We start from the raw sequence: 19,424 nt of genomic DNA, 5'->3' as shown, positions 1-19,424 counted from the left end.
CAGACAGGAGGTGGGTTTCCCACCAGTCATACTGGCTTCTCTGGTGTGGCCACGATGCTGAGGGTACTTGGGTTTACTGGGTTATGGGATTAGAATTCTCAGGTGAGTATAATAGAGAAAGAAGTACGTATGGAAGTAAAGGGTGTTTGCAAAGAATGATTATACTGATAATTTTAGCTGCTCGTGCTACAGTCCACAGGGTCACAAAGAGTTGGACACAATTGAGCGACTGAACTGAACTGAAGGAAAGAGGACTATGAAAGGAGTAGGGTGAATAAGATGGAGGAGGTTTTGGAGTGGCTAGAGAGTTTCTGGAGTGTACACTCTACAGTAAGGGCGATAAGAGATGGTGCTTAGGGTGCTCAGTTGCGTCCGACTGTTTGCAACCCCATGAACTGCAGCCTGCCAGGCTCCCCTGTCCACGGAATTTTCCAGGCAATAATAGTGGAATGGGTTGCCATTTCCTTCTCCAAGCTTAGGGAGGGAGGTGCTTGATACTGGGATTTGGAAGAGGTACTCTTATTGATGACAAGATCTGGGTCTGGTCATACGAGGGATTACAGAGGTGGATGGGGAGGAAAAGCTTGTCGGACAGGAGAAGTTGAAGGAACTGGAGGTCTGAGAGCTGGCAGACTCATTCATCTGGGTTTTGATGTCACTGAGGAACCAGATGGGAGTAGGGATAGAAAGAAAGCTAAAACTGTCAAAGAATAGGATGGTGATCAGATGACTTTAAGATAATATCCTTTTAAAGGTAATGAAAATGAGCTAAGAGTACTTCAGTGATGGTTTGGTTCACTGCATTTATTGGAAAATTTCTACTTTAAAAAAATGTGACTTCCATTGATTTTGAATGCCAGCTTTATTAAACATACAACTTATGTGTCAAGAGTGAGTAGGACTGCACTTTCAACAGAACTTTCTGTGATTGGCTGTGCTGCCCAAAATGGCAGCTACTGAGCACATGAAATGCGGCTAATGTGACTGAGGAATTTTTTTAAGAACTATTTACTTTTGGCTTCCTTGCTGCAAGAGGGATTTCTCCAGTTGCCAAGGCGAGCGCTTCTCACTGTGGTGGCTTCTTCGGTTGTAGAGCACAGGCTCTAGGGTGAGCAGGCTTGCAGCAGTAGTTGCAGCATGAAGGCTCAGAGCAACTGTGGCGCTTGGGCTAAGTTTCCCGGTGGCACATGGAATCTTCCCGGATTAGGGATTGAACCTCTGTCCTCTGCATTAGCAGGTGGATTCTTAATCATCGGACCACCAGGGAAGTCCTAAATTTTATTTAATTTTAAGTAATTTAAAATTTAAGTAGCCATATGTGGCTAGTGGCAACTGCACAATGAAAGAAACTGAAAAATGCAGTCACCTGATCTTAGTTTAACAATGCCACCTAACTTGATAGATTGGAGTCGATTACTCCTCTGTGACACTAAGCTAATGTTCTAACCTACTAGGAATACTAACCTGAACAAGTCACGTGTGTCCTTACCTTTATTATGCTATCAAGTTCTGAAAGGGTCAGCCGTGGCATCATCAGTGAGTCGGAAGATGTCCTCAGAGACACGTTCACCCCTTCCGTCTGTTCCCTCACTCTCTCATGCTGTTTCTGCAGGAGGAAAAGCAAGGGAGAGAGAAAAAGAAGGTCACTTTAGATAAGGAAGGCATTAGGGAGAGTGCTGTCAGCCTGCTGTCACTGCACTCAGACAGATCCTATCTCAGACCCACCACTGAATTGCTGTGCCACGCTGGGGAATTCCACCCAGCCCAGGCTCAGCTTTCTCATTTATAAAATGGAGACAATGAAAGTAAGCTCCTCAGGAGCTCGACGAACTTAGTTATGATTATTAGTTACGGTGCCACCACATCAAAGAAAACTGACACTCCAAGGAGGGCCTCTGCTTCTTTCTCCATAAATGTGAAGTGGGGCCAAGGCTACGGGACTGAACACAGGCTCCGTATTTGTAGTCACTGAAAAGTGACCTAATTCCAGAAAGCATTTATCATGTGCTAACTTTGGGCCAGGCACAAATAGCTCATCTGGACAGGAATAAAAGATATACAAAAGAATCTTAAAGTCCTTTCAGAAATTTAAAGTGACCCTAATACTGCTACTGCTAAGTCGCTTCAGTCGTGTCCGACTCTGCGAGACCCCAGAGGTGGCAGCCTACCGGGCTCCTCCGTCCCTGGGATTCTCCAGGCAAGAACACTGGAGTGGGTTGCCATTTCCTTCTCCCATGCATGAAAGTGAAAAGTGAAAGTGAAGTCGCTCAGTCGTGTCTGACTCTTTGCGAGCCCATGGACTGAAGCATACCAGGCTCCTCTGTCCATGGGATTTTCCAGGCAAGAGACCCTAATATCAAAGCATAAAATTCTGATCTCGTGTCTTCCTACTCTTTATGTTGGATGCTCAGGTGTTTTGAAGAGGTAAATTGCCCAAGTGTGGATATATTTTGTCCCTCTTTTAAAAAAATATTTAAAGTTTTTATTTATTTATTTTTGGCTGTGCTGGGTCTTTGTTGCTGTGCAGGCTTTTCTCTAGTTGCAGCAAGTGGGGTCAACTCTCTAGTTGTGGTGCACAGGCTTCTCATTGAGGGATCTTCTCTTGTGGAGCACACAGGCTTCAGGAGTTGTGGCACATGGGCTCAGTAGTTGTAGCTCTCGGGCTCTAGAGCACAGGCTCAGTAGTTGTAGCACACAGCTTAGCTGCTCTGCAGCATGTGGGATCTTCCCAGACCAGGGATAGAACCCGTGGTCTCTTGCATTGGCAGATTCTTTACCACTGAGCCACCAGGGGGGCTCTTTCTTCCTTTTTTTCCTTTTTTTTTTTCTCAAACTTTTTTAAATTGAAGTATAGTTGATTTACAATGCTGTGCTACCTCTGCTGTATAGCAAAGTGACTCAGTTACACACATATATACATTGCTTTTTTATATTCTTTTTCCATTATGTTTTATCACGGGATATTGAATATAGTTCCCTGCATACATTAGAACTTGTTGTCTTTCCATTCTAAACGTAATAGTTTGTAACTACCAACCCCAAACTCCCAATTCATCCCTCTCCCTTGCCACACCCCTCCTTGGCAACCAGAAGTCTGTTCTCCCTGTCTACAAGTCTGTTTCTGTTTTGGAGATAGGTTCATTTGTGCCATATTTCAGTTCAGTTCAGTTCAGTCGCTCAGTTGTGTCCGACTCTTTGCGACCCCATGAACTGCAGTACGCCAGGCCTCTCTGTCCATCACCAACTCCCGGAGTCTACTCAAACCCATGTCCATCGAGTCGGTTATGCCATCCAACCATCTCATCCTCCGTCGTCCCCTTCTCCTCCCTCCCCCAATCCTACCCAGCATTAGGGTCTTTTCCAATGAGTCAACCCTTTGCATGAGGTGGCCAAAGTATTGGAGTTTCAGCTTCAACATCAGACCTTCCAATGAACACCCAGGATTGATCTCTTTTAGGATGGATTGATTGGATCTCCTTGCAGTCCAAGGGACTCTCAAGAGTCTTCTCCAACACCACAGTTCAAAAGCATCAATTCTTCGGCGCTCAGCTTTCTTCACCGTCCATATTTAGATTCCACATATTAAGTGATACCATATGGTAGTTGTCTTTCTCTTTTTTACTTCACTTGGTATGATAATCTCTAGTTGCATCCATGTTGCTGCAAATGGCATTATTTGGTTCTTTTTTTATGGCTGAGTAGTATTCCATTGCAGAAAGAAACAGCAACCCACTCCAGTAAAGCTGCCTGGAAAATTCCATGGATAGAGGAGCCTGGTAGGTAGGCTACAGTCCATGGGGTCGCAAAGAGTTAGACACTACTGAGCACACATACACAGTATTGCACTATATGTATACATCACATCTTCTTCATTCATCTGTCAATGGACATTTAGGTTTTTTCCTAAGTGAAATGTTTTCACTATTGTGAATAGTGTTGCTACGAATATTGGGGTGCATGTATCTTTTTGAATTGTGATTTTCTCCAGGTATATGCCAAGGAGTGGGACTGCTGAGTCATATGCTAGTTGTATTGTTAGTTTTTTAAGGCATCTTCATATTGCTTTCCATAGTGGCTGCACTAATTTATATTTCCACCAACACTGTGGGAGGGTTCCCTTTTCTCCACACCCTCTCCAGCATTTGTTATTTGTAAACTTTTTAATAATGGCTATTCTGACCAGTGTGAACTGATAGCTCATTGCAGTTTTGATTTGCATTTCTCTAATAATTAGTGGTGTTGAGTATCTTTTTCATGTGCCTCCTGGCCTTTTGTATGTCTTCTTTGGAGAAATTTCCATTTTTCCACTGGGTTGTTCCAAGTGTGGATATATTTTCTGATGAATACTTTCATTTATACTTGTCACTCTGGAGTTTCACAGTCAGGGATGTTGTGATTCTGAAGAAACATTGTGGCACTTCAGAGATTGAAAGGAACACAGAATGAAACTTTAGGAGGGGAAAAAGTAAAACTTCATTTTGTAATCTGAGTGAAAAATGAGCTGAAGTTACTTTAGAAATGGTAATTTAAATTGGAATTGAAATTTTTGTTATGGTACAATATCACAGAAATCATTAGCAAAGCCTACACTTGAATGACATATTTAAAAAATTTTTAAGTTCATCTTAATGTCCTGTCTCACTCCCTGGACTCTTTTCTAATTTAGTGGAAAAGAAGAATGAAACCCATTTTTTCCACATACCTTGCTACAGGGGAAGACATAGGTTTAGCGACAGAAGAGCATCTCATTTGAACATCCTCTTAAAGTAAGAACTTTAACAAAAATCAATTCCCTTCAAAATCCATTAAGTTTAGTACAGTATGACTATCTGGGGTTAACCATTCTTGTCTTCACAAGGACAGGTAGTTATACAGCTTTGCACAAAAGCAATATTTTAAAGTACATAAGGAAGAAGGGTGAAAAAGATTGGTATTATCTAGATCTCTCAGAGCAGTTTTCCTGTTACAGAATCTGAGATATGACCCCTTCCAGAAGCTCGTCTATCTGAGCTGCCTTATGGGAACACAGCTAACACCCTGAAGTATTTCAAAACCATGTGCAAACAGCACTGCCTGATAAGCTCATCGGTAGTAGCCGGAAATGATATGCTTCAAGTTAAAGGGTTTCTGTCACTCACCAGATACAGAATTAGACAGAAATGAATAAAATTAGCTTTGAAACAAAGATATTCTCACAGAGAGATGGACAATTTGAGCAGAAGAAAATTTAGAAACTAATAATTAGTGAAAAATGACATAATTAGCATTTTTCAGCATGCTTCAGTATCCACTTCACATATGCAAAAAGTAAAACAAAAGTTTCCTCATACTTAAAAAAAAGAGACAGAGAAAGTCTTGGGAAGGTGGAATTTTGGTTTATGAGAGTCCCTAAAAAGACAGAATCTCATATTCATCTGATAAAGACTTTTATTATTCTGTTATCCTTTCACATTGGGAGTAGGAAGACAAAATAAATAATGTAATCACTAGTTGTTGTGGCTATTATTTGCATACATCAAAATGATTAAACTTTGTGGTTATTTTTGATTTTGTATAAGGATTGAAATTTTGGCGTAATTTTTTTTAAGCCATACTGTAGGTCTTACAGTGAAATGTGATATTAAAACACTTATGGTGAGTGGGGCAGACATCTACTAGCAGATGATCACAATACAGAAGCAAGAATGGAGGGGAGTGGAGCAGGCTATTTTAGTTGAGAAATAACAAAGGCCCACACTGAAGAAGTTGTAGAGGAATGGAAAAGAAGGAAGATAGATAGAAATATTCCAAAGGTAAGATGGGCCAGATCCTGTGGTTGACGAGATGTGAGGGTGGGAAAAATTCAAGGATGAGGATGAGTCCCAATAACTTTCTTAAATTCTGCTTAAAGAATTTATTTTGTGTTACATTCATAATTTTGTTGTGCAAGATTATCATGTTTTTGTTTTTAAACAAAAATGCTATACTAACCATTATTATTCTATAAAATATTGGCTAAGAGATTGCTCCAATGGTGCAAAACAGCGATAATGAGTATAATTCATTTTTATTTAGGAAATTTGACGACGACTTACTGAAAGGTAGCGATGACTGAAAATCAGGATGGAGAACCTAATTTACATTGGGTTTGCTGATAACATAACTGAAGTAATGAATTTGCTCATAGTAGCTTCCTATTTCTGACACTGCTTTTAGAGGCACATGTCTTTCTATCAGAAAATGACCATTCCCAGTGGTGGTGTGAGCGCATGTATAGCTTGGGGTAGAAGTGTGAGCACCACCAGTTCTAAATCTGGAGGTGTGGGCATGCACAAATCCTGGCCCCATAAGATGACCACTTTGGCAAGCTCTGGCCAAGCCTGGGAAATTTTTTTCACCTCTTTGTAATTGTAAGACCTTAGCTTGAATTAGACTCCCTATCTCTGCAGCTGCTGACCAGTCAGGCTGTGAGATTCGCTAATCAGACCCTTCCAAAATCACACATATCCTTACAGGAAACATCGTTCTGGGTTGCTTTGGGATTTTTAGTGCTCTCGGTATAAAAGAAGTTATACACAAGAATCATGCCTTGTTTGCTCAGTTGCAAGAGAAATACATTCAACACAGGCAGACAGAAGCACCGAGAACAACCACATTCTTTTTAATCAATGCACAAGCTAAACAACTGCAACCATTTCAACTTGATTTTAGTTGTACACACTTATATTAGCAAAGGACAGTGGCAAAAAATGTGCAGATAATTCAAAAAATAGAGTTAAATGCATCAATATTTTTCAAATGTTTACCAACTGTCTCTTCTTGGGATAACTTCATGCTGTATTACTATATGCCCCAAATGCATTTTCATTTAGTGTCCACCGTACCTCATGGTCTCGCTGCCTGGCTGCTGTGGCTCTGTTCATGTCTTCAGCATCCCTGACATGGTTAAGGGCCTGGTCAAGTGATTCCTGGAGGTCTGACAACTTGGCGTTATAGTCGTCCAGCTGCTCCAGGACCACAGGAAACAGAGAGCGAGTGTCATTGTACTGCCTCTGCCAACTCTCAGCCTGGCTCAGCACTGGGAAGAAAGGTACACAGAAACTCAATCTGGGCTCCTCCCTTCTCCTCCTATCCCAGCCCACAGAAGCAAAGATGAAAATTTGGCAGGTGATGGCTTCAGCAATAGCGATTGAAGCTGTTGGTCACAAAAATGGCCCCATTATTTGAAGTTTTAAATACTATTTTGCAGGATTTGGACCATCCTAGACCATCATCAGCTAAAATGGGAGTTGATTAGTTTTTCTGTCAAGATGATGCTTTATGTGGAAATGATGTCATTCAACTAGGCTTATTATTACCCAGATTATTAATAGTTTTACCATACAAACGAAACTTGGATATACTACAGTTTTACTATAAGAGATATCTCCAATTATTTCATCTATTATTGGCAAATGTGAACCACTCATCTTCTGTATTCTCTCTAGGCAGCTGTTTTTAGTTAGCTCCTTTATTTAGATCAAACTTAATCATTATTCTGGAATCATTATTCTGGAATCATTATTCCAGAATCATTATTCTGGAAGATTAAATGGCAATGAACTATTCTTGCCTATGTCTTAATTCTCTAATCAAAGTTACATGCATTGCTTCTGTACCTTAATTCTATTTTTTCTCCAGGGACTATTAGTCGGTCTTATTGAGGTTTTGTATTTACTTTCATCATCATGAGCAGAAGATACAAGTTCATGGCTGAGTAGAGAAAGTGGCTGAAAAAATGCCTTTACTTGGTGGAAGGCAGCTAAGTGGGAGGTGTATTTGGTTCCATTTCCCCAGACCAGTCTTGTTAAATCCCCAAATAGGCAAAGCATCTGGCTGTGACATGAAAGCTCCAGCCTTCCTGACTGCTGGCCTCATCTGGACTCAGAAACGGGCCTGAGATTCATTTCTTACTGTTTCTAAGATCTTGTAAGTCTGCTATCACAATACCTTTAGGCCAAAAATACTCCTCCATTAAAATATTCACAATAAGTTTTAACAGAAGTTGATAGTGACAATTGTAGGAAAATGATCTAATGTAGGTGTTCTTAACCCTTTCTGTATCATGGGCCCCTTTACAACCTGGCAAATCCTTCAGATCTCTTCTTATGTTTTTAAATGTACAAGATAAAATATGTAGAACTAAAAAGATGTATAAAAATTGGTAATATAATAATACATGTGCTTCCCTATCAGTATGTTAGCTAATAAGATTTAGAAGTGAAACCAATAACTACAAATTCTTGAATTATTGATGAATTTAACATTGTGAAATAACAGTGACAACTAAAATATGATATACAAACCTGTAGCCTTTTTTGTTGACTGTGTAGATTAAAATGGACACAATTTTTTGTAACTCTTTCTATCAAGAGTGGAATCTTTTCCCTCACCCTTGAATCTGGGCTGGTTTTGACCAACAGAGGGCTTCCCTCATACCTCAGTTGGTAAAGAATCTACCTGCAATGCATGAGACCCCGGTTTGATTCCTGGGAGATCCCCTGGAGAAGGGATAGGCTATGCACTCCAGTATTCTTGGGCTTCCCCTGTGGCTCAGTTGGTAAAAAATTTGCCTGCAATGTGGGAGATCTGGGTTTGATCCCTGGGTTGGGAAGATCCCCTAGAGAAGGGAAAGGCTACCCACTCCAGTATTCTGGCCTGGAGAATACAGTCCTGGACTATACAGTCCATGGACTTGCAAAGAGTTGGACACAACTGATTGACTTTCACTTTCACTTTGACCAACAGAATGAATATGACATTGCTGAGTTCCAAGGCCAGGCCTTGTACTTTCCATTCCTGCCCTCCTGGAAGGCTTCTGCTATATGAACAAGCTCAGTGAGCTTCCCTGAGGATAAAACCCCACATGGAGGGAGATGCCCAGCCATCCCAGCTAAGACCCCAGACATGTGGGTGAGCTCCACCACATGCAGCAGAGATGAACTGTCCAGGTTGAGTCCAACCCAAATTGTCAACCTATGAAATCATGAACAGATAAATGCTTATTGTTTTAATGTTTGGGGTAGATTGTGAGATAGTAATTGATAACTGATACAGTGACCAAGTCATAGATTGGTTTGTTATTTACATTAATCATTAAAGGAAATGTTAAATTTCCAGTGAGGTTTCAAAGTCATTAAAAGTCACTCACGGACATCAGAACACGAATGTTGTTGGGCTTCCTTACATCTTTACTGCCTTCTCAGTGAGACTTCTCTTATTGAAGTTCTTGGAATTCCTTCCCTTAGCTTTTCTTCCCCTGTTTTTTCACCAGCTGTTACATTCCTATTTTTTCTCCTCAGGAGTAAAATCTTGTAGATTTCTTGTGAATCTCAGCAGTTTCTCAAAAGCTGAAGGTTGGGTCTGGATTTAAAATTCCTGGTCTATATATATAGAGTCAAGTTGTCCTGAAGGACTCCCTGAGGCCACTTTAAATGCTCAGTGACTCTGAATATCGGGGATTGGTTGCTATGACCCAATGTTGCCCTGTGACTGGGTGTCCTCTCTTGGACCCACAAAGGAAGCAGACATGTGCTGGCCTCTAGAAGTTGAATATACCTACATTCATGGGCTTCGTCTGCCTCCTCATCCACAAGTTCCCGTTGGGTGAGGAACGGCTGACGGCGTCGGATCTCCTCAAGCATCTTCTGTGCCAAAATCAGCTTCTCGGAGATTTCCTCAGAGCTAAGTTCCTGCTCTTCCCCATAATACAGCATCTTGCTGCTGATCTCTGAAAGGAAGGGCATGGTGAGAGAAGGCAGGAAGGAGAGGTGATGGGGAGTCTGACAGTGACGTCATTGAAAACAGGAGCAGCAAGGGCAACGGGCAGGGCTGATCCTAAAACGGAGACAGAGACCCGATGCAAAGACAGCGTGGTGATGGTCATGCTGTGAATGCTGGTGTCGGCCCTGGAGTTCACCATCTATTCCAGGGAGAGGTTAAATGAAAGGAAGTCACTCTTCTTTGCTTTTCATGTGGCGACTTCAGAACAGGAGTGGAATTAATACAAAGTTTGCTCTGATTTCACCGTGATTCAAAAACGTTAATATTTAAGAAACACAAATCTAGGGTCTTTGATAAATCTTTTATATAATAAAATACACAATTTGGAGAAAATGTTCTGATGTATCACCTGTCACACATAGGAGGCACTGGAGATATTAGCTGTAATTTAGCCAAGGATTTTACCTAAGCTCTAAGCCAAAATGAGTATATACTGATGGTTGTTCAAGTGAGTCTTTCAGATTGTTGCACAGACTAGTTATAATACAGAGGTTTCTTACAGCAGGATGTGAGCTTTTTCTCATTTATACATTTTTTTTGCAACTGCTGTTTGCCTTCTGTGGTATGACTGCCTGGCAAGACTGTTCCGTTCTGACTCTGGGTCATTCTCAGCCTACATCCATAAGTAGCATCCATTTCAGAACCAGAGGGACTGCTGAGGCTCAGAGGCATAAGATGGGTTGTCTGAATACTGGCAGAGCTGAGCAGGCCTCTGGCTCCCTCTTCCTACTATATATGATCAGATGAAAATTATGTAATTTCCACCTTGTCCTACGGTGCATTTTATCTTCCTGGCATAAATGAAATTGTCTGTCTGTGGTTTACTATGATCTATGTGGTTGGCCAGACAAGATGGGTAAACAACACTGGTCTCACATAAATCATACCAGGATAAGGGCTTGTATTTTATATGGATAATAGCTTGAAGGTCACCAGTAGTTATTTTAGAGATGGCTGGGAATAAGGAATGACACACTATTGGTGTTGTGCAGCATCCCTGAGTTCTGAAGCAAGGGAGATAAATGGGGGAAGAGGTTTTCAGTGCTGTAAATATTACTGATAAAAGTTTTAGATAAACTAATATATGCTTAAACAAAACTCAAGAAGGAATTAAATACTCATTTCTCGAGTAAAGTCTAAAATATTAACCCTTGAAATAAACTAAACATTTATTTTTTCCTTAGATTTAGCATTGGCAATGCTGAATTTCTTGGCATTTTGATGCAGATATTATATTTACAATCTGGCTTATTTTATTTTAGCCATGTCTGGTCTAGATTAGAAAAAGGAAATACAGAGAATAACATTTATGCTTTTGGTCTTTGAAGGCTGTTCATACATTATTTTAAAAAGGTAGAAACTGATGGAAATTACTGTTTTCTATTTACATTTCTTTTGTATTTTTTCCTTCTTATCCTTTGTCCTAAGGGTCAAATAAGAAGGCTTAGATTCCTTCCAAATGAAATACCCAAGAATTAAAATTTGAGTTAGACAGCGAAGGTAAACTGTTTTTTTTTTTTTCCCCCTGAATGGCTAAGATCTAGGATGCTGGCTTTATCTGCTGCTGAGAGGGACATTTATTTCTTAATTAGATGAGATCAGCTAATCTAGGTTTAATCTTACTTTTGGAACAAATCTATTTTAACTATAAAATATTATAGGGAAAGAACATTTTATTGGTAGATGCAAAAGCATGAAATAGTAAGGAGGAGCAGGGGATGTTTGAAATGCATACCATTTGTTTTTATTATGTATTATGGGCACCGAAGGAAATACAGCAAATGATTAATCTTGGCTCAATACATCCCTTGTCCTAGAATATGCTCCCTCTACCTCAGTATAAAGATATGAATCTTCCATTGTGGGTCCCTTTACTGTCATTGTGCCCTTGAGATGTACTTGTAGCTGTCATCCCGCTCTTAATATACAGGATAATAAAAACTATGGAAACACACAAATACTGTATCTTAGCAGGCTGTAATCCAAGTAAATTCTCTTTATCTTAGAACCAAAGCAATCGCCTGTTTTCTGTTGGTAAACTGAAGGCTTGCTTTCAGAGTGCTATTAAGATAGTCTTCAAAATGCAGCCTGCATTTATGAGAAGCTGGAATACAAGTAAGTAAACCCTCAAGAAGAAAGGTAAAATCTGCCAGTTTTACGCTTTAAGGCAAAGGACTCTTCCACACCCCCTCCTGGCTTTTCTTCTGGACTGGGGGCCAGAGCATGCACCTGCCTGGTTCCTAGGACAGCATCAGACAGCACAGGGTGACTTGGATTAGTGGACAGTTCACTGCCACTCTAAAGGCAGGGTTTTCACTGAGAATAACTGAGAAAAATGTGACTTCTACTCAACTCTTGCATTTTAGAGACAACATAGCATGTAATTTCCTCTACTGGAAAGGTGTATTGGCATTTCATTTTGGTGAAATGTGTGGAAAGGGAATGATTTTTTACATACATTCTTTTTTTTTTTTTTCCTTTTGGCTGTGCTGCCTGAGTCCTAACCACTGGACTGTGAGGAAATTTCCTCTACTCTCCACATTTATTATTGAAAATAGACAGTAAGTGGAGATGAGTGCTCAAAAGTCCCAGACAAAGAAATGTGAAAGAAGATCTTACATGAGTTTGAAATGGTAACACTCTAACAACAGGTCCTGGCACACAATAAACATTAACAGTAGCCATTACTTTTATTGTTGTTAATAACATGAGTGGTTCCTTGACATGGAGCTGAACCAGTAGAGAGTATATTTACCTTGGATTTTATCCCTCATATCATGGGCTTGCTCTGCAAGCTGAGTTGCATGGTTAATGGTATCCATGCTTTCCTTCTGAGCCAACTGGACCTTTCTTGAAGCTTGGCTTTCCTATAAATAATCCATATAAACACCAGATTAATTTTACGAGAAGGAAAGGCTGTGTATGAGCATGTGAGGGTGGGTGAGCATAATCTATTCTGTAAATATTAATTTCCCTGACATGAGAAAGTTCTGTAACATATAAAATGGACTCATGCATGAAGATGGATGTGATGACCAGCTTTAGAATTACAGATGCTATTTCTATTCCTAAGCCATCAGTCACAGTTCAATCCAAATCACCCATCTTTCATAAGTAATCTACCTTTGAATTTTTACTGTATCTCAAGATGCCAGACTAGGGAATTATCCGTCTGCTGATCAGTTTGACATTGTGCTGACTGAAATGCTTAAGGGTTCAAAGGGGAACATGTTGAGAAAGCAGGCAGATCTCAAAATGTTCCATGCATCCAGTGGCTTCTGGGTGGTCCAGCCACTGCTGCAACTAAATTACCACAGAGACTGAAAGGATTACAGCTCACTAGGCTAAAGGCTATTTTCAGTGCTGTCTTCCAAATTCCCATCAACACTGAAGGCACTTGTGTACAAATAATTACTCAAGCAGTTTTGGCTCAGAGTGAATGAAGTTCTTCTCTGAGAAGCTGATTTCATTCTTTCAACTCTGTTTCAGAACTCACATGTAGGATCTATCAAGATGAAATCCCAACTCAAACGTGGCTCCTGAAGAAAGGATGTGTGGGCGTGCACATGTACGTGCGTATTTCTCTGTGTGTGTATAAAGACAGAAGAGAAAGTAAAGTGAAAGTGTAGTCACTTGGTTGTGTCCAACTCTTTGTGACCCCACGGACTGTAGCCTGCCAGGTACCTCTCTCTGTCCATGGAATCCTCTAGGCAAGTATACTGGAATTCTCTAGGCAAGTATACTGTAATTCTCTAGGCAAGAATACTGGAGTGGAAGGCCATTTCCTTCTCCAATGGATCTTCCTGACTCAGCGATCGAACCTGGGTCTCACGCATTGCAGCCAGATTCTTTACTGTCTGAGCCACAAGGGAAGCATGTCTTAAAAAATGGTCCAAGGCCAGGATGCCAGCCTGGATGCACAGCATGGGGATGGGTACTTACTCTGGCATCAGAAAGATGGATTCATGGGTTATATTTAAGAGGCGGGACACTTCTTCAGTCTGGCATTTGATCAAGTGCCTACTTGCCTTGTCCAGTGTCTTTCTGGTTCAGCTCTGTGACAAAGGAGCTGTACCTGACTGGACTGCCAGGTGACCTGCTACACAGAATGCTGGCTGGTAGGCCCCTTGAACAGGAGAGTGGCTGTTTCAAATCTCTCTCCTTTCATCTCTTGTTCCAGCGGGAGGATTAGGCCATTGTTTTACCTGGAATGTTTTTACGCAACCCACTCCAGTAGTCTCGTCTGCGAAATCGCAGGGACAGAGGAGCCCAGCACTACAGTCCATGGGGTCACAAAGAGTTGGACGCGACTGAGCGACTAAACCACCACCACAAAGCATAACCCAAGCCACTGGCCCTTCAGGGAGGAGAATGCAGAAATGGTATCCTAGCAAACACATGCCCCAGGAGCTTTTCATCGGCATTGTATCCAAAATCCTTCCAAACAAAGCTCCCTGTGCAGCAATACTGCAGCTCCTTCGCTGAAACGTGTGCTCTCTGAATGGACACAGCAATCTGAGTCACATGTGCTTTCCCCACAATTTCAATCTCCCTCTTGCCCTGTTCTAATGCTTTCTGGAAACACAAGCTTTGTGGTCACTTTAAAATTAGATGATGCAGAAAATAAGATGAATCTTATTCTTTATGTCATCCCTTCCTGCTTTTAAAAAATAGACCTATAAAACATTTAAACATTTTTTAAGAAGTTGATTTTTGGTCCAGTTTAAATTCAGTTATATTTACAAAATACAACATGCATACTTTTGACTTTGGCTTCATCCTTCAAGGGAAAAGGTTTATTGTTATTACTGTGTTCATTTATTTCTTGATATGGAAACTGAATTCACTGAAGTAATGAAAGACAGCTAGCTGCTGCTGCTGCTACTGCTAAGTCGTGTCAGTCGTGTCTGACTCTGTGCGTCCCCATAGATGGCAGCCCATCAGGCTCCTCCATCCCTGGGATTCTCCAGGCAAGAATACTAGAGTGGGTTGCCATTTCCTCCTCCAGTGCATGAAAGTGAAAAGTGAAAGTGAAGTTGCTCAGTCGTGTCTGACTCTTCACGACCCCATGGGCTGCAGCCCACCAGGCTCCTCCGTCCATGGGGTTTCTCGGGCAAGAGTACTGGAGTGGGGTGCCATTGCCTTCTCCAAAAGACAGCTAGAGGATAACTCAAAGACAAGCTCTTTTGACCAACACCAGAGGGCGCTTAGATATACATATTTAAAAAAAGACAGCAGCAAAGAGGAACATCTGTTACTTTAAACTGCAAAATTACTGGATATAATATACAGTGATGCCTTATTTGAAAGTTCTACAGTTTTCTTTAACTTTGATTATGGAAGGAAAATAATGATATGGGCACATGGTAAAACAGGTGCATCCTGCTCTAAGGAAAACGGTATTAAAAAATTAGCTCACAACTGTAAGCTGGTTGATGTTTAGCATTACAAATGGATTAATCATTTACTCACCTTATCAGTGAATTCTGACACACATTTGATGTAAAAGGTGGCAAGAATTTCATTTACTATACAGGGCATAAAGTATAGTGTACCCAGAATACGATTCTATTAGTGAGGATGATAATCATTATCTAGCGTGGTCCTATACTTTATTTAAATAGGACACTTTTGAGAGTGAAAGGGGATCTTTTAATAATAACTCTAAGACAAGCAAAAACAGAGGCAGTGCTGGACAAAACGGCAGTAGGAATATTGGTGAGCCATTTCACAATCTGTACAGTGATGTCTACTTGTGTGGGTTTAACTATCTCCTAAACACTGAAATACTTTTCTAGCCTTGATCTCTTCTCTTGAGCTTCAGACTCAAATCTCTGGCATCCACAGGTACTTCACCTGAAGAGGTCCAGAGAATCCATTCTGAATTATCAGTCAGGCCATCTATCTTTCAAGTCTAATAGCTTACATCTTTGCAACTCTTCATATTCAACTGGTCACTGAATCACTTTTATTTCACTTGCCATTCTGGTCTCTCTTCTTATTCCCCACCACTAGTTTCAGTTTATCCTGGTTCACTGCAACTTCCTTTCCAATGAATACAAGGTAGCAACTGACTGCTCCTGTTTGGATTACTGTGACAGTCTACTAAGTAGTGTCCCCGTCTTCAGTCTTAAACTCACCAATTTATCATCTCCACTGCTGAGGAATGTTTCTGAAACTTCGCACCTAATCAGCTCATTGTTATAGGTAAATACTCTAATATCTTCCGAAGTCCATAGGATGAGCATGGTGGGCAAGGTTCTTCACTATTTGGCCTTTGAGAACCTCTTTAGCATTATCTTCTGCTCCTTGGTTTATAGTTAATCTTCTGCAATGCCAAGGCTGAAGTTCTACAGTCTTCTGGTCAACTGTAATTGAAACATATTTTGACTTTTTGTCCTATCTTTTTATCAGGATTGGAGATGAGGCTTTTGATGTATGGAAGTGACCTACTTTCCTTTCAATCCTAAAGGTCTTCATGCGTGCTGCTGTAGCTGAAGGAGAAAGGATGAGATGGAGGAGATGGAGAAGTGCAGGGAAGAGTATGGCACCCTCCTGAGCCAGCTCTTGGGAGACTGGGCTCTAGACCCAGATGGCAAAGGGCAGCACTGAGACTGGGAGAGGGTCATTATCTTGTAGCCTAGTCCACTCTTGCTCTGAGCATGGTGCCTTTGGGAACACGGGAGAGTGGAATCTTGACAGAGGCTTTGGTATTTCATTACAGACATGATCAGCAGTGGCAAAACCGAGGCTTTTTTGAGCAGCAGCTCTTTGGGAACACAAATGCATGGGCATCCTTTAGGGGTTTCCCAGAAGTTGCTGTTGTTCAGACACTCAGAAAAGTCTGACTCTTTGCAAACCTATGGACTGCACCACTCCAGGCTTCCCTGTCCTTCACCATCTCCTGAAGCTTGCTCAAATTCATGTCCATTGAGTTGGTGATGCCATCCAACTATCTCATCCTCTGTTGTCCCTTTCTTCTCCCACCTTGAATCTTTCTCAGCATCAGGGTCTTTTCCAATGAGTCAGTTCTTCACTTCAAGTGGCCAAAGCTTCAGCTTCAGCATCAGTCCTTCCAATGAATATTCAGGACTGATTTCCTTTAGGATTTCCTGGTTTGATCTCCTTGCAGTCCAAGGGACTCTCAAGAGTCTTCTCCAACACCATAGTTCAAAAGCATCAATTCTTCGGTGCTCAGCCTTCTTTATGGCCCAACTTTCACATCCACACATGACTACTGGAAAAATCATAGCTTTGACTATACGGTCCTCTGATGGCAAAGTAATTTCTCTGCTTTTTAATACACTGTCTAGGTTTGTCACAGCTTTTCTTCCAAGGAGCACAAGTGTCTTTTAATTTCATGGCTGTAGTCACCATCTGCAGTGATTTTGGAGCCCAAGAAAATAAAATCTCTCACTGTTTCCACATCTATTTGCCATGAAGTGATGAGACTGGATGCCGTGATCTTCATTTTTTTAATGTTGAGTTTTAAGTCAGCTTTTTCACTCTCCTCTTTCACCTTCATCAAAAGACTCTTTAGTTTCTCTTTGCTTTCTGCCATAAGGGTGGTGTCATCTGCATACCTGAGGTTACTGATATTTCTCCTGGCAATCTTGATTCCATCTTGTGCTTCATCCAGCCCAGCATTTTGCATGATGTACTCTGCATATAAGTTAAATAAGCAGGGTGACAATATACAGCCTTGACGTATTCCTTTCCCAATCTGGAACCAATCTATTGTTCCATGTCCAGTTCTAACTGTTGCTTCTTGACCTGCACACAGGTTTCTCAGGAGGCAGGTAAATTTCCATAAGTATGGGGTGGGAAGAAGCAGTAGGATTTATCAAAAGAGGGCTAGAGGACTTAGATACGGAAGTTGGGGGAAAAAAACAGTAACTTTAAGTTAACTGTGAGATTTGGGTTACATTAGATTCATGTAACAGCTACTTTGCATACAGAGGGTACAGTTGTCCCTTGAACAATGCAGGGGTTTGGGGCACCAGTACAGTTGAAAATCCATGTATAACTTTACAGTTGGCCCTCCATGTCTGAGGTTCTATATCCTTGGACTCAACCAACTGTGGATCATGTAATACCATTGTACCATAGTACCAAAAAACACCTGTGTGTAAGTGGACCCTTGAAGTTTGAACCTGTGTTGTTCAAGGATCAACCACATTTTCAATTTTAAGAGGCAACATTACTGTGATTTTTACCACACTGTGGGAATCTACAGTAAAATTCTTCATTCTAGTTAAAGCTAAATATTGTTAACTTTTCTTGATAGAAGGCTTTCTAAGACAAAGCTTTTATTACATCCTTCTAAGAATCAATTATGAACTTTTCTAGACCAAGGGCTTGAAGGATGCTTGAGAAGTCATTAAGACTAGCTCTGGGTGTTTGTTTCAAAATGTTTCAGCAGGTTCTGGTACCATCAGGACTGTTGATGTCACAACAAGAAGGATGCTATTTCCAGTAAGAATCAATGGAAACAACTGGGTGAATGTTCTAGTAGTTTTATAATCAACTTCCTGCTTTGGTGGTCTGTTCTTGTTGTTCAGGAGCCTTTTCTACTGTGATATTCCTTTGAAGCTTACATTATTTCCTCCCCATGAAAACGTGCATTTAATTAATATTGGAGATAGTAAAACTGTACAAGAAAAGAATCAGTAACTCTGTGTCTAAGCTATGGGAGGAACTAATCTTGGTGAAAACATTTCCTCAAGAATTTGAGACACTTCCAGCAAGTTCCAGCCATGACATAGAAATGAAATTACAATGAGTTTTCACAAAGATTTCTTTCATGGTATTTTCCTTTGAAATTTAAGAGATCTCACTGCTCCTCAAATGTTGACGGTTGGATTAATATGCTCAATTGCATGGAGAAAGGGGCACACAATTTTTATATGCATTTAAAAGCAGCTGAATCTTCCAAGGATTCAATTAGAGTAATTCACATTCTTAGAAGCATAATCTCTTCGTTTAAGAGGTCCAAGGTCAAAAGAGATTATCAGAGTCATTTTAACCATTATTTTTGTAGAAAATGAGAATTGTTTCTGAAAAGAACAACAGTTTATGTCAAATATTTGTATCTAAAAGCAGAAATTCCAGGGTACTCTGGGCAGAACTGGTGGAACATAATCAGGGGAAAAAATGTGTTAAAAGATTTTAGTATATTAAACATGGTGCCTTGGAGCTTAGTTGCATTTCTTTTTTTTATTAGAACGGAGGATGGATATTTTTCCATTAGACCCCTGGGGAATGACTTTGCTCATGTTTTAATGTTTTTGTTAATTTGTGAGAGCTTTTAAAAGCCACATTTCCCTCAACATTTTTCTTAGTCTCACTGACTTTTTTCATTTATTTGTTTTACTGAGTATTTGCAATTTTACCTTGTCAAATCTATTCTTTCTTTTTACTATAATTCTTCACACTATATTTAATTGTATTTTTATTTCCTTTCAAGATTTAATAATTATCTAGTTCTGTTTTCTTGAAAATTTTAGATTTAAACTAAAGTCTTTAATCTGTTTGAAGTTTATTTTATTAATAGCATATGGTAAAAAATGAGGGTCCGAAGTGTTCTTTTTCCCCTGCCAAACTGCAAAATCGCTTTCTCAACA

General features: G+C 40.5%; 1 protein-coding gene and 1 long non-coding RNA gene across 10 annotated transcripts in view; one reads left to right on the top strand and one right to left on the bottom strand.

Annotated features, from left to right (window-relative positions):
* The window catches only part of LAMA4 (laminin subunit alpha 4), a 145,893-nt gene that overhangs the window by 54,781 nt on the left and 71,688 nt on the right, over positions 1–19,424 (bottom strand). For all 9 annotated transcript variants that reach the window (XM_081529613.1, XM_081529608.1, XM_081529610.1 and 6 more), the window contains 4 exons: positions 12,557–12,668; positions 9,581–9,748; positions 6,864–7,057; positions 1,490–1,606 (listed from right to left, as the gene is read on the bottom strand). In XM_081529613.1, the coding sequence (XP_081385739.1) occupies positions 1,490–1,606; positions 6,864–7,057; positions 9,581–9,748; positions 12,557–12,668 (591 nt within the window). The remainder of the gene's footprint in view (positions 1–1,489; positions 1,607–6,863; positions 7,058–9,580; positions 9,749–12,556; positions 12,669–19,424) is intronic.
* Positions 12,260–14,846, top strand: LOC145521262 (uncharacterized). Its single transcript, XR_014065277.1, has 2 exons — positions 12,260–13,454; positions 14,117–14,846. It is a non-coding gene; the product is annotated as an uncharacterized LOC145521262 (long non-coding RNA).

This window comes from Giraffa tippelskirchi, chromosome 9 (assembly GCF_054371585.1).
Source record: "Giraffa tippelskirchi isolate mGirTip1 chromosome 9, T2T-mGirTip1v1.2.pri, whole genome shotgun sequence".
NCBI lineage: Eukaryota > Metazoa > Chordata > Mammalia > Artiodactyla > Giraffidae > Giraffa > Giraffa tippelskirchi.
The sequence above is the reverse complement of the archived record's forward strand: the minus strand, read 5'-3'. Positions and strand labels throughout refer to the sequence as shown.